Consider the following 12,837-nt stretch of genomic DNA (forward strand, 5'->3'; position numbering starts at 1 on the left):
TATGTTTTTTTTTGTTTTTTTTTATTGCAAGCATTTTATTACTAACTTAAAACACATAAGAAGAAGCAACTTAATCAGAAGTAGAAAGGTAAAAAAACAGAATAAACAAAAAGCAATGTCTTAGGTTCCAGAGCAAATAATAGAAGGTTACTACAGACATGCAGACGGACAAAAATACAGCACGGGACAGACAGAAGCACAGCCAGAAGCCGGAGAATTTAGCCTCAACTGCTGAACCTTTATAACGCTGGTAGGAAAAGCCCACAGATGTGACACTCAGTGAAATATTAGATGTAAACCATGCTTATAAAAAATGACACCATGCAATACAAGCCACCAAGATGTGTTAGTGAGAAGACCCCTCTGCCCTAATTATAGGCGTACAGAGAAGATGAAGTCAGATGATTTAGGTTTGCGGTTGTTGAAAAGCAACAGGAGGAGGAGAGATGCAAGTGAACCCTTCAGTTCTTCTAAAAGTGCTAACACTACTTATAGAGAACATGATGGCAAGAACTCAAAATAGACTACAGAAGTAATGGAGTTCAGCTTGTCTGTGGTAAAATCAGGGCTGTAGGGTCGGGACCGGAGTCGAGGAGTCGGAGCCAGAAATGATGGGTGGGGGTTAATAACTCTGGCTTCAAAATAAAATGATTCATTAATGAAATCAGATTTAATTTTTGGACTCTTCTCAGTATCATTGAAACCTCCTTATGTTCTGTCCCTCTCGTGTTATCACAGTTACTGCTCCCCGCCCCCCAAAGTAGAGGAACTTTGCTGCTCCTGTATGACTAGGGTTGAGAGACATTTATGAAGGAGTCAGAGTCATACAGTGGAGACAGAGTCAGTGGTTTGACCTACCAACTCAACAGCCCTGGGTAAAATATGAAATATCCCCGAAAAAGATGTGCCCAAAATCAGACTTTTATGATTTGTTACTTGTAATACATAGGAAACAGAAGACGCAAGCTGAAGGCCACAAGAGAATATGTCTGATAGGAGCATGCACAGTTATATCTAATGTTCTATTACTACACCAGTAAACCTCTCCACTGCTAGCCAAAGTGTCACAGAATGGCAATGGAGAGGTTTAGCAGACCATAAGAAGGTGTTGTTGGTACCTACTTGTAACACGTATCCATCTCTCGCATTTTGTTGTTGCTCCAAGGCTTCCTTCAGTCGCTGTTGCAGTACTAGATTTTCAGCCAAGAGATCGGACACTTCTTTCTGACTCTGTTCCAGCTGGATCACAGGTGTAGAATAAAAAGGGATAGAAAATTCCAATTGGTATTGTGTCGCCCTCTTGATCCTGGAGCAAATTATAGCTATACAGAAGATATGGGTGTATACAGTTTGCATGACTGACCATATAACCACCTTTCTTCTTACCTGCTTTTCCAAGAGGACTGTGATGTCTTCGGCGGTACGTTTGGGGGAAGCATTGGATAAAGGCAGTGGAGCAATGGGTATTTGCTTTTCTTCCCTTAGCGGAGTGGTTTCTACTTGTTGCCAGCGTTGCTCAATTTCCACCTGAACATTTGGCCTAATGTCAATGGAATCGGGAGATGCTGGTCCTTTGTCTACCTCCATCCGCGAGGATTCTTCAACTGTAGACTCCTCCACGGAGTCTGAACTCTCAAACCTTTTCCTGCGTTCTTCTCTTCGCCGCGTTCGCTCCCTTTCTAGCTCCCCTAGATCATTCTTGGAGTCAGTGGTGTCATAGCAAGAAATCGACTTTGTGACCTCAGCTGCTTGAGCCCGCTCTTGAGCCAATGCTTGTTGAATGGGTCGGAACTCTGCCCAGTCAAAGGTTTTGGAGCGTCCTTCTCTTCTTCTCTCCCGGGCCCGGCTCCTCTTCTGCTCTCCATCTGCATCTGAGTGCTCCGAATCTTGTTTTTCACTCAGCACAGAACTGGAGACAAACGAAGATGCCGTTTTACTCTTCTCCTCAGGCAAAGAGCTGTAGATAAAGAAACACATGAGGTTAATGGGACAGGTCCAACATCCTCACACACAAAGGGGAACTCTAACTCAGGAGACCTTAACAGCAAAAGGAGTGCAGGGTAGGAGATAGCAAGCTGTAACATTTCCAATTTTACAAATTAGCCATTATAATAAATTCAGACTTTAATTCGAAGAAAGGCACAGAAAAAAAATATTGAAGAAACCAAAATGGAGAAAAAAAGTTACAACAGAGGAAATTATGTGGAGAGAGGGTCACAGTGTGTGAAATACGGGAAACGAAAGGTAGGTTTGTTCAGCTACATAAAGTATATTATTCTTCAGTCTATTGTGGAACCAGATGTGCATTTCCCTTTGCATTTCTAGACTGCCATGCCTACATGCTGGGCAGCTTACAGCAGTATCTTACAGCACCTGGGGAAGCCATATCAGTTGACACCCGGACCCTGCACCAATTAGATACCGATTGCCTGTCCTGTGGCTAGGTGATCAGTACAGAAAAATGCTGGGGGACCAGGAACATCCCTTTAACTTTGGTAAGGCAACAAATATGTTTTAGTGCACATCCAGTTTGCATCATGGAAGTAATGAATTGATCGAAAGTGAACCCCAGAGATTATAGGCTTGATGTGGTTGGTGTTTTCAGTGCAGCCTTCCCTTATCACCCATGTCAATGAGATTTTTCATTAGAGTGAAGGACAAGGATAAAATAAAAGCACACATCATGCATCTGGAGAAGATCGGCAAGTCCCCTAGAAATGAGCACTAGTAGGTCTCCAATACTTGTGTGGCAGTACAGGCAGATCATCGATGCCATGCCGGGATGTGGTGACATTGCATACAAGCAACAAGCATAAACAGGCCACCTGTTTCTGTGCATTATTTGCTGCGTTAGGAACCAAGTAATCTCATCTCTTTTCATTGTACCCATTTTCCACGCACAGTAGAGGCGGCCATTTCATTCATGAGCTTAATCGGGAACAAATGAGCAGTAGAATAGGCCACTTATGGCAGTCTCCACTGAGTGCAGGTCAGTCAAAGAATCTACTCCAAGAGTCTCGGGATGTGAGAAGCATAGCATGCAGTGAACCACAACGAATACAAACCACAAGACGTTTATACAGGAGAGAACACAGCTTTCCAACCTTGGCTTCAGCACAGACAGTTTCAGAGAGAAGCTTTTCCTGGGGTTTGCATGGAAATTAAAGAGATGGCGAAATGAGAAAAGGAAGAAGGGAAAGGGCAGGAGAAAGAAGTCGGGATATGAAAGGTTCACTCATAGAAATATAAATTGTGAAAGGCGATGATCCTTCGGTCTACTTAGCCGGTTGTTAAGAAGTTTAGTGGACATTATTGGAATCGAGCAGAGATGTTCCTCACCTGGTGACATCCGGGGCAGTGTTGGGTCGCACATGTTTCATGATGGTCTGTATCCAGTTCCGACGAATGCCCGAAGTCATCGCGGACAGAGTGAACTCCCCTTCTTTTGTCTAAAAATAAAATAGGAGGTTATCAAATAAATCATACATAGCGTGGGATAGGTGAGCAACAACACAGTAGGGGAGTAGATTTTTGCCAAATTCTAATGGAAAATAATGAAAATTGGGTCATCGTTAGACATCTTCCAAAGTATGGGAAAATATGCCTTAGGGCTCTGAAGCTTCAAGTTACACTTCTGCCTATGATAATACAGAGACAAATAGTGTACTAAAAGCAACAAACATGACTTACATGAATCTGGAACCCATAATTTCTCTGGACCGGGAATTCAGTGACATCGTAACAGGTGGACAGATCAATTTCCCCATCCAAGTCAGCCGCCTGACCAAAAGAAAAAGGAGACTAAGTCGCTGGACAAGAGCCTAGTACGATGATCAGATGGCCGGAATGTCACTCACCTCTTCTGCCACAGAGTCTCTGTAATATCTCAGGTTCTGGTCGGTCAGCACAAACCAGTGCTTCTTCCACTGAAATAGAGAACATGTATCAGGAAAATGGCAGTTATCACAGCCAAAAGGAGGGGCACTGCTTGGCCAGCAGGAGGCACTGTGACAACTTCCAAGACTGTACGTGAGCTTGTCATATATACAACATGGTAGATGCATCTCTATACATGTAGGCAGTGTATACATATATACAACTGTTAGGAAAGCAGGTTCTTCCTTGTGTGGCGTGTATCCAGTATATGTGGTACTACCAGTCACAGTTATAACACATTCCACCTTGGCATTTGTTGTTGAAGTGTGGTCAAAATGGTAACTAAACACGTCTTTCCTAAATACGAGCCCTAAAGCCTGGTTTGATGTGGATAAAGATGGTGGTGTCGAATACTAAGGGACCCACAGTGCAATCTGCGGCTGATTTTGAGTTATATTCTGGCCTCCGGCCTCCCATGGTAAACAATTGGAGCAGGATGCTGGGGCAAGGGGATCTGGAGGTTTTAAGCTAGAGACAAGCAATCTGCATGCACCATCATGACAGGCCAGCTCTAAAAATAAGGTTCAACAGCTCTCCAAAAGAAGTCAGACAAGGACACAGGTGACCAAAGCCAATAAAGGTGTAAAGCCATTGTTTAACCTATCCCCTAAACAATGCAGAGAGTCCCTTAGATTCCGAAATACACATCAGGATCCGTTTAATGGTGTCCATGGACAATGCAGCAGTAATAACTGAATGAAAGAGAGGAAACAGAGGTAGGAGGAGATTGACCAAAATAGAGCGTTGTTTGTGCTCCCAGCAAATGTTAAATCCATCTCACAGAGGCAGCTAATGTTGTAACCGGATCCCTCCCCATATCCCAGTAACCCAGAGTCCCAGGGGGGGCCCAGCTGGCAGCTGTAATAAGGTCATGATGTAAGTCCACTTCCCCTACTGCCTCTGCTTGTAAACAGAGCCTGCATAGCTTCCAGATCGCATCACAACAAGCACAACCTCATCCTTGGGCAGCACATGGGCACAGCCTGGTGAGCACTCCCCGGAATGTAGTCTGTGTACGCTGCCATTACCACACAAGACCCAAACACAGGCAACCATCCCAGGATAAGAGGTACATGCTGGGCACAGAAAACCACAGTCATAAGTGATGGCCGGTTACTTGTCCAGCTTGAGCCAACACCTCCCAGCTGGACAGGAGAAGGGAAATCCTAGTGAAATAATATCAGTAGTAACAGGACTGCAAATCTTCCTGCACAAACCAGCCTCCAGTGTCACAATATTTCAATGTGGTACTAAGCAAGAAGATGAACTAGATCACTGTTTACTGACTATGATGACTCCTCAGTAATGTATTAAGATAGAGGCACCAACCGACAATTAGCATGCCAACACTGACCACCTTACGACTCCCTATACATGTACATTCACCTCTGAGTATGCTTGTTTTTTCCCATTGGGCGGGGGGAATAAGCCACTACCAGACACTCTTTGCCCCACTTCACAAAGAATCAAGCATTAAATCCAAGTTATCGAAACTTCTTTCCCATGGCAAGTGTGATAATGATAGTCAGGACACATTCAATGGTTAGCTATTCCTACTGAAATCAATGGGTTTGGGCCAGTGTTCATCTAATGGACATGGCCAACTAATGCTAGGCGACAAGACACATCTTAACAAATTCAGACCACAAGTCAAACAGTCATCTGGTTCTCCAAATCATCTCTACAGCCACACTGTCAACCCATTGCCAGTTTTCAGCTGTGGTAAGTGTAGCATATCTGGGACTACAGTCTACCTCCAAAACCCTCTGCCCCCCTCTAGTAAAAGGCGTGTGGGTTACCGTCTACTATCACAATAGGCCAGTGTAAATGTGTGTGGGGCATCGGGAGAAATGGTGGTCAGATGAATAAGCATTCGGCTGACAGCCTCCGACACTGGCCTCTGTCTGCCATGGATTTATCTCTGCTTATTGAAACAACATTCAGAGGATTGCTTTGTCATTGTTATGGCATGCCTAGACCCTTCTCCCTTCCCCTGCACAGAATCATTACTACCCCACCAGCCCACATATTGTCATGACTCACCTGCCCATCCTGGTACTGCTTGGTCAACCAACCCTTCTTGAAGTTCAGAAGGTCAGGCTGCGGAAGGAGATATAAGGAAATTACTAAACCAAGTGTAAAAATACAAGTCATCTTTTCTGTTCTGCCAATAGAAAGACCAAAGTTCTTCAACAACTCACAGATCTGGGAATTAACTGTAGGCTTATTGGAGCAATGCTATGGACATGGCCTTAATACAGATGCCTACAAACCTGATCTCTTCCCACCAGTTTCATGATTGTAGTCCACACGTACACAGCCGCTGAAGTATCACCTCTGCTTCTTATATATACACAAGGCAGTCATATGACTAGGACCCTAGAATAACCCTCCATTCCCAAGAATACCAAAATACATTAAGGATAAGATGAGGAAGGGGTCAGCAGAGGGGAGTCTGCCAAATTGAAAAAGGATTCTTTGCATCCACCAATAACCCTCTGCAAGGTTCGGGTCTGAATTAGGTATCTTATTTAAATAGCAACATGGCTGAAATACACAGACGTTTTGATGGGCGTCTCAGGAGCAGCACGCCAGCTATTTGCGAGGCTCAGTCTTGATAGTAGAAGCTAGACGTGCCTAAGATATCTTCACATAAAAAACAAAAGCCACTCGTGGAACAAAGAGTCCTTTACGCCATGGACTCCATCAAATGACAAAGCTAGAAGTCCGTTTAACAGATGGAGAACAGCTGTGGTCAGGTCACACTTCATGTAGGAGTGGAGATTATAAGATGTCCACTGCTCGAAAGGGGGAGGAATGTACACGGAGGACAAAGTTTGGAAGTTACCGTCTGTCTGTGTTCACTCACCGTCATTGAGGATTCTGTGGATCGGCGATCCAGGGACTTTGCTCTTCGATAGGGTGAAATAGGAGATGCTGACACATCAGGAATAGAAGTCCCCCCTGTATCATCCTATTGAAAGGGAAGAAATAGATTTTAAGTTTCAGGACTTAAAACAGGTCAAATACAGTAAGGGCTAGTTCACACAGAGTCAAATGAACTCCGCGTGTACACATTGCGTTGCGGCATTCCGCGATGGATTAGGCCCAAATGAATGGCCCGGAGCCTTGCCGGAATCCACGGCAAGATAGGGCAGCTCGCTTCTTTTATCCGCTACTAGTTAGCGGAAAAAAGCAGCGAGCAGCTCCCATTGAAGTCAATGGGAGCCATTTTTGGCAGCAGACTTTGAGGCGGATTCTGCGTCAAAATCTGCTGCCAACTTCCCCCGTGTCAACTAACACTAAGAATCAGAGTAGCACTGACATATCCTCTGACAACATGGGAAACAATAAAAGCATAATTCTCCAAGTAGTGCCACCATGTAACATGGTCTGGGATTAAAAACCAAACCAGAACATCTCCAAAAAGAAGAGAAAAGCATACACAGATAGCTTTCTCAGGGTCATTGCCCCTCATACATAGGAAGAAGAATATTGGTTGGCTAGGTGAGAGGCCATAGACATGGGTTAGGAGGAGCACTAGGTCTCCTTAAGGAGACGGCCTTAGGCCAACTTTTCAGGCATCCAAAGTCTATGGCCGCTCGCCTAGCCAACCAGCACCCGGTTTCAAACATATGAGGGGCAATGGCCCCGACCTAGACAGTGATCACTAGATGCGTCTCTTCCTTTTGTAGGAGATATCGTCGTTTGGCTTTAATTCCAGGTCAAATCACTAGGCTTCTTGAAAGCTTGGCACTGATCTAGAGGGAGCTATCTTCCAAAAGTAGAACTACCTTTCCGTCAAGAAGAACTTATTAGCATATTCTTTACAATAGTGTGCACAGACAGACTCTACACAAGTACACCTGCAAAGGCCCTAGAGAGCGATAGCACGCCTTTCAAAAACAGGGAAAGCTGTCAGTGCACTGAATTAATTCTATATAATACCGCACATCGATCAGGACGTGAAAGGACTTCAGGGCCAATGATCTTTCCAATATCCCTCACCCTTTTCCTGGGAAAGGTGCGCTTCTCACTGCGGCCCTGCCGGGCCTCACTGCTGGAGGTAGTGGAACAGCTGGTCTCCATGTGTTCTGCCTTCTCGATGTCCAAAGCTTCAAACTTCTCAATGACCAGAGAACGCCTAAGAGAAACAAAGAGTAGAGGAAAGAAAAGGAACAGGCTCTAAAATTTCACCACAGATAGAAGAACAAAATATATTAAAACTGTCATATATAGACTGGAATATTGTAAAAATAGCAAACATTCTCCTATAACCCTGCAAATGTAGGCAACACCAACAAAGGCTATGTATTTACCTCACCCATTATGGTCCCGATAAAATTATATCGTATATCTAATTGCATGCCATTCTGGATACTATACATTGGATGTTATTATTAGAGATGAGCATGTAGTATTCGATCGAATACCTCCCCTGCATAGTTATTGGTGTTACCGGTTGAATACCACGCGGTAAACACAGTAAAAATTTGATGCCCCTCCCACTTTCCCTGGCGCTTTTTTACACCAATAACTATGCAGGGGAGGTATTAGATCAAATACTACTCACTCATCTCTAGTTATTATCCATACTACCCAGGAAAGTCTGTATTTGGCTCAGATAACACACAACATGGAGTGGTTTACAACGCACTACGATATAGGGTAAACTTCCAATGACAGTACAATGGTCTGCAATGGCAGCTCTTCATTTCTTGTCAAATTATAACCCCAGCTTGCTAGTTGTTGTAGTCTCACGTAGCAGAGCTATAGGTTGTGCACTGTTCCCATACACATCATCATTCGTCTTCTCGTATGTACTATCCAGGACACAAATAGGTGCAGATTGGTAAATGTAATAGGCTTCTTGCTTGGCATTGCCTGCATTTATAAATCCACCATATTAGTAAAGGAGGCAGTAAAGACCCTTTAGGTGTGGTCAGTACATCATCAAACAGTATAAGCTCTTATACAGAGATCTATAAAACTTACTTAAAAACCTTTTCACGGTGGAGGCAGCCATCATGTCAGCTTTACAAATTATTCTCTTCTGTTAAAGGGACAGTCTAGGATTGAAAGAACATGGCTGCTTTAATCCAGAACAGCACCACACCTTTCTTCAGGCAATGTCTGGTATTGCAGTTCAGGTGCATTGAAGTGAATGGAGCAAAGCTGCAATACTACACAGATGTGCAGTTTCTTCCAAAGAAAGCCGGCATGTTTTTCAATCCCTATAAAATTTCCTGTGCCTTATAGCTATATCTGTGATTAGGAAAGCTGGGTGATTACCGCAACGGCTGACATCAGGGCTCTCCCACTGCCATATTTATCACCGTTTCACTAAGATTATAATAATAAATATTAGATATAGATTCTGAAAAAGTCATGTGATAACCTTTGTATTAGTCACCCAGCTTTCTCAGAAACAGATAATACTGTGGTATGGATTGAACCTGATAGAAGAGACGATATCTTTCTCTTATTAACCATCTGGTCCGCCAACAAAATGACCGCCTCCACCACATATACATATGGCATGTGAGGGACATCAAAGCGTGTAACACACGACCCGCATCTCACGCACGTCTCCATATAAAACTTTACAGATGAAAAGACAAAAGTGTAGAGCTGTAACTTCCCACAATGTGATCGGAGGTCAGCGAGTCAGGGGTGGTTTTCATTAAGGATTACAAACTTCAAAAGGAAGAAAAAATATTCAGTTCCTTCGCATTCAATTTGCCCCCAAATTCAGATTTTTTTAATTGGAAAAGTTGATAAAGAAATGTGTGACAGTGCCAAGTCCTTAGGTGACTGGACCCCGGCTGTGCTGTGATCGGGGGTCGCTCGCGCTCCTGGAGCAGGAGGTTGCTGGCAGTGATCTCCGGTTAACAAGATCACAAGGTTCCTTTAATGAAGCGTCTGTCTATTCCCTTCAGTCGTTTTGATCTTAAATCCTCATCTACTCCCGAACCCTGGAGCTACTTATTAAACGATTGGTACATTCCCTACGGGAGGGTGCTCGGCTTTACGACACACAGAGCGAGCTGTCGCACAACACGGGAGCAGATCAACATCACAGAGAGTTGCATTTTTATTTAATGGGTTTTTGTATAATGAAGCATTTTACCCATTCACTGCCATATCAGGTAGTTTTCTGAAATTTAGGGCTCGTTCACACAGAGCAAGAGGGGGCGGATTTTGGTGCGGAATCCTCCCCCTCAGGATAGAGGTCTATGTAGACCGCTAGCGGAAAAAAGAAGCGAGCTTCCCTTTCCTCAGGCGGATTCCGCCTCGCGACAGCACCCTCCGGACTAGGCCCATTCACTTGGGCCTAATACGGAGTGGAAAGCCACGATGGGATGCACTCGCAGAACCCAGTGTGAACTAGCCCTTAAAGTAACACTCCAGCCATCATATAGCAGTATTGTGATTGCCCTCACTGATACGTTACTTCATTTATCTCTCACCCTGGGTAGAGCTTAGCTGTCACATGTGAAAAGAAAGCAGGAGTGTAACACAAGAAGGGTAGGAACCCAAGGGTCCTTTTACTAAACAGGCAAGAAGAGGCATGGCCAACCACAAAAGGGGTGGAGTTTGGGTAAAATTACCTCCATTCCCCTTAAAGTGGCAATTTGTGGGTGTGGCCAGGAAACTCCCAGAACAAGGGCTGTTCGACAATATAGCAAGTCAATTGGTGCTTATTTAACAGACATTCACGCCACCCAGTGTAAAAACTACATAGGGAACAAGTGACTATTAACACGATTGTTCACCGCCTGTTAGTTTACATTATGTCAGCAGCACAACCCCTGTTCAAACACAGATGCACCATCTTTGAGGCAGCATTAAAGATACAATCAGCTGGCTCGTTCATCGGCGGATCGGTGCCTTGTCTGGAAGGTCCGAAAATTGACTGAATGAATGTTTTTCCGACTTAATCTAGAATAGGCTAATATGTGTCATGGAGAGAAGTCGCTGGTTGGTATTGTGTAGAAACCATAACACAGCAGTGAGGCGCACACAAAACAATCGGACCCTGTCCTTGTTATGGGGGAGATGACTCACTGACCTCTACGTTACATAGAACACTTTTGTCTTTTCCTTCTGATTCAATTTTAACATTTGAGAAATAATTCGTAATCTTAACCCAGATTAGTTCATGAACACTTGTCCCATAACCCACAGCACCAGCATATCCTGGGAGGAAGCAAAGGATATGATGGGTAAGGATCCATTTTGTCCTATCCCATTCTCCAGTCGGGTCATCCATGTAGAGACTGCTGGCTGTGCTCGATGTAGACTATAACCACTGAGATAAATCTCTTGTCTAAGGCAGTGGTCTTCAGCAGTGGTAAAACTACAACTTCCATCATGCCCTGGTTCGGGCAAATGAAGACTAGTATGCTGGGAATTTAGTTCTCTAATCTAACCTTTATCTAAAAATACAAATAATATTGCCCGTAACATTTTTAGGTCCATAAGAGATAGGGCAGGGTAGGATTGGGTTAGAGTCCAACTGCAGTGGCCAGTACCAAGCTGGTGGGTAGCTGAGGATGTTGATTCAGTGATTGGTTTTTCAAACAAACTGTCCACTAGGTGGCTCTGTAGGATTCAACTGCTGACTTTGGGCTGAACAAAATAAGTAAAAAAAAAAAAAAGTTTTACCCCAAGGGCCATGGCGAGTCCAAGAGGGCAAAGATCTGGTTGCTGTGAGTTATGGAACACTCTGTTAGCAACAGAAACTTCTCATAAAATCAAATATAATTCTCAATAGCAACTTAGAAAAAACCCAAAAAGGCACAATTTATTTTCTTTTGGTCTGTTTTAGACTCCTTAGCACTGGCCTTCCCAGGCAGCCAAAGAAGTTAAATAAAAAACAGAGCGAGTCAGTAGAAGAGACAGCAGATTTTCGGAGGGAGGGGAGGGAGGAAAAAACAGACTGGTTTGTTTTTCCTAGGAAAAGGAAAATAGTCACATCTCTTGTCTCATAAATTCGGACACTAAGACGAGATGGCAGCGAAGCGGGCTCAGAAAAGACCATCTCGCACAGCAGCACAGCAGGAGGAGGAGGTGGAGAGCAATAAGACCTGGAAATAGAACAAGGCTGGAAAATGAGTGTATGGACTGATACAAACAAGAAGGCGTCAAATCAATGTTATCAATTATCAGAGCAATCAACAATGAACATTAATAATATTACAAATGTAGAATCATCATCAATCACAATATCTACTGGAGTTATTGCCAGAGATTCTCATTAGTCTGGACGTGGGGTGCTGGCATTATACACAGACAGGTTCATTGGCAGGTGGAAAATGTTCACCTGTTTTGCTGAAAGGTCCAAGTCCAGGGGTTATTACAATCTATGCCCCATTAGGTAATGTTATAGCTTACATATAGAAACACATAAGAAACTGCGTCACTTTATACATACATTACTTATCCTGCATTATACTCCAGAGCTGCGCTCACTATTCTGCTGGTACAGTCACTGTGTTCATACATTACATTACTTATCCTGTACTGATCCTGAGTTACATCCTGTATTATATTCCAGAGCTGCACTCACTATTCTGCTGGTACAGTCACTGTGTACATACATTACATTACTTATCCTGTACTGATCCTGAGTTACATCCTGTATTATATTCCAGAGCTGCACTCACTATTCTGCTGGTACAGTCACTGTGTACATACATTACATTACTTATCCTGTACTGATCCTGAGTTATATCCTGTATTATACTCCACAGCTGTGCTCACTATTCTACTGGTACAGACACTGTGTACATACATTACATTACTGATCCTGAGTTACATCCTGTATTATACTCTAAAGTGGCGCTCACATTTCTGCTCATGGAGTAAAACTATATTTGCACATTGCGTTTCTTAACC

The 12,837-nt window shown here is 43.7% G+C and overlaps 1 protein-coding gene across 14 annotated transcripts in view; it reads right to left on the bottom strand.

The window, feature by feature from the left end:
* The window catches only part of MPRIP (myosin phosphatase Rho interacting protein), a 76,178-nt gene that overhangs the window by 19,408 nt on the left and 43,933 nt on the right, over positions 1–12,837 (bottom strand). For 8 of the 14 annotated variants that reach the window (XM_075285214.1, XM_075285217.1, XM_075285207.1 and 5 more), the window contains exons 8-16: positions 7,945–8,080; positions 6,806–6,910; positions 5,980–6,036; positions 3,858–3,926; positions 3,691–3,780; positions 3,340–3,449; positions 3,105–3,143; positions 1,387–1,957; positions 1,123–1,239 (exon numbers count right to left, since the gene is read on the bottom strand). In XM_075285214.1, coding sequence (XP_075141315.1) covers positions 1,123–1,239; positions 1,387–1,957; positions 3,105–3,143; positions 3,340–3,449; positions 3,691–3,780; positions 3,858–3,926; positions 5,980–6,036; positions 6,806–6,910; positions 7,945–8,080 — 1,294 coding nt within the window. The remainder of the gene's footprint in view (positions 1–1,122; positions 1,240–1,386; positions 1,958–3,104; positions 3,144–3,339; positions 3,450–3,690; positions 3,781–3,857; positions 3,927–5,979; positions 6,037–6,805; positions 6,911–7,944; positions 8,081–12,837) is intronic. The other 6 variants (XM_075285220.1, XM_075285221.1, XM_075285216.1 and 3 more) reach the window with 1 other exon arrangement.

This window comes from Leptodactylus fuscus, chromosome 8 (genome assembly GCF_031893055.1).
Source record: "Leptodactylus fuscus isolate aLepFus1 chromosome 8, aLepFus1.hap2, whole genome shotgun sequence".
NCBI lineage: Eukaryota > Metazoa > Chordata > Amphibia > Anura > Leptodactylidae > Leptodactylus > Leptodactylus fuscus.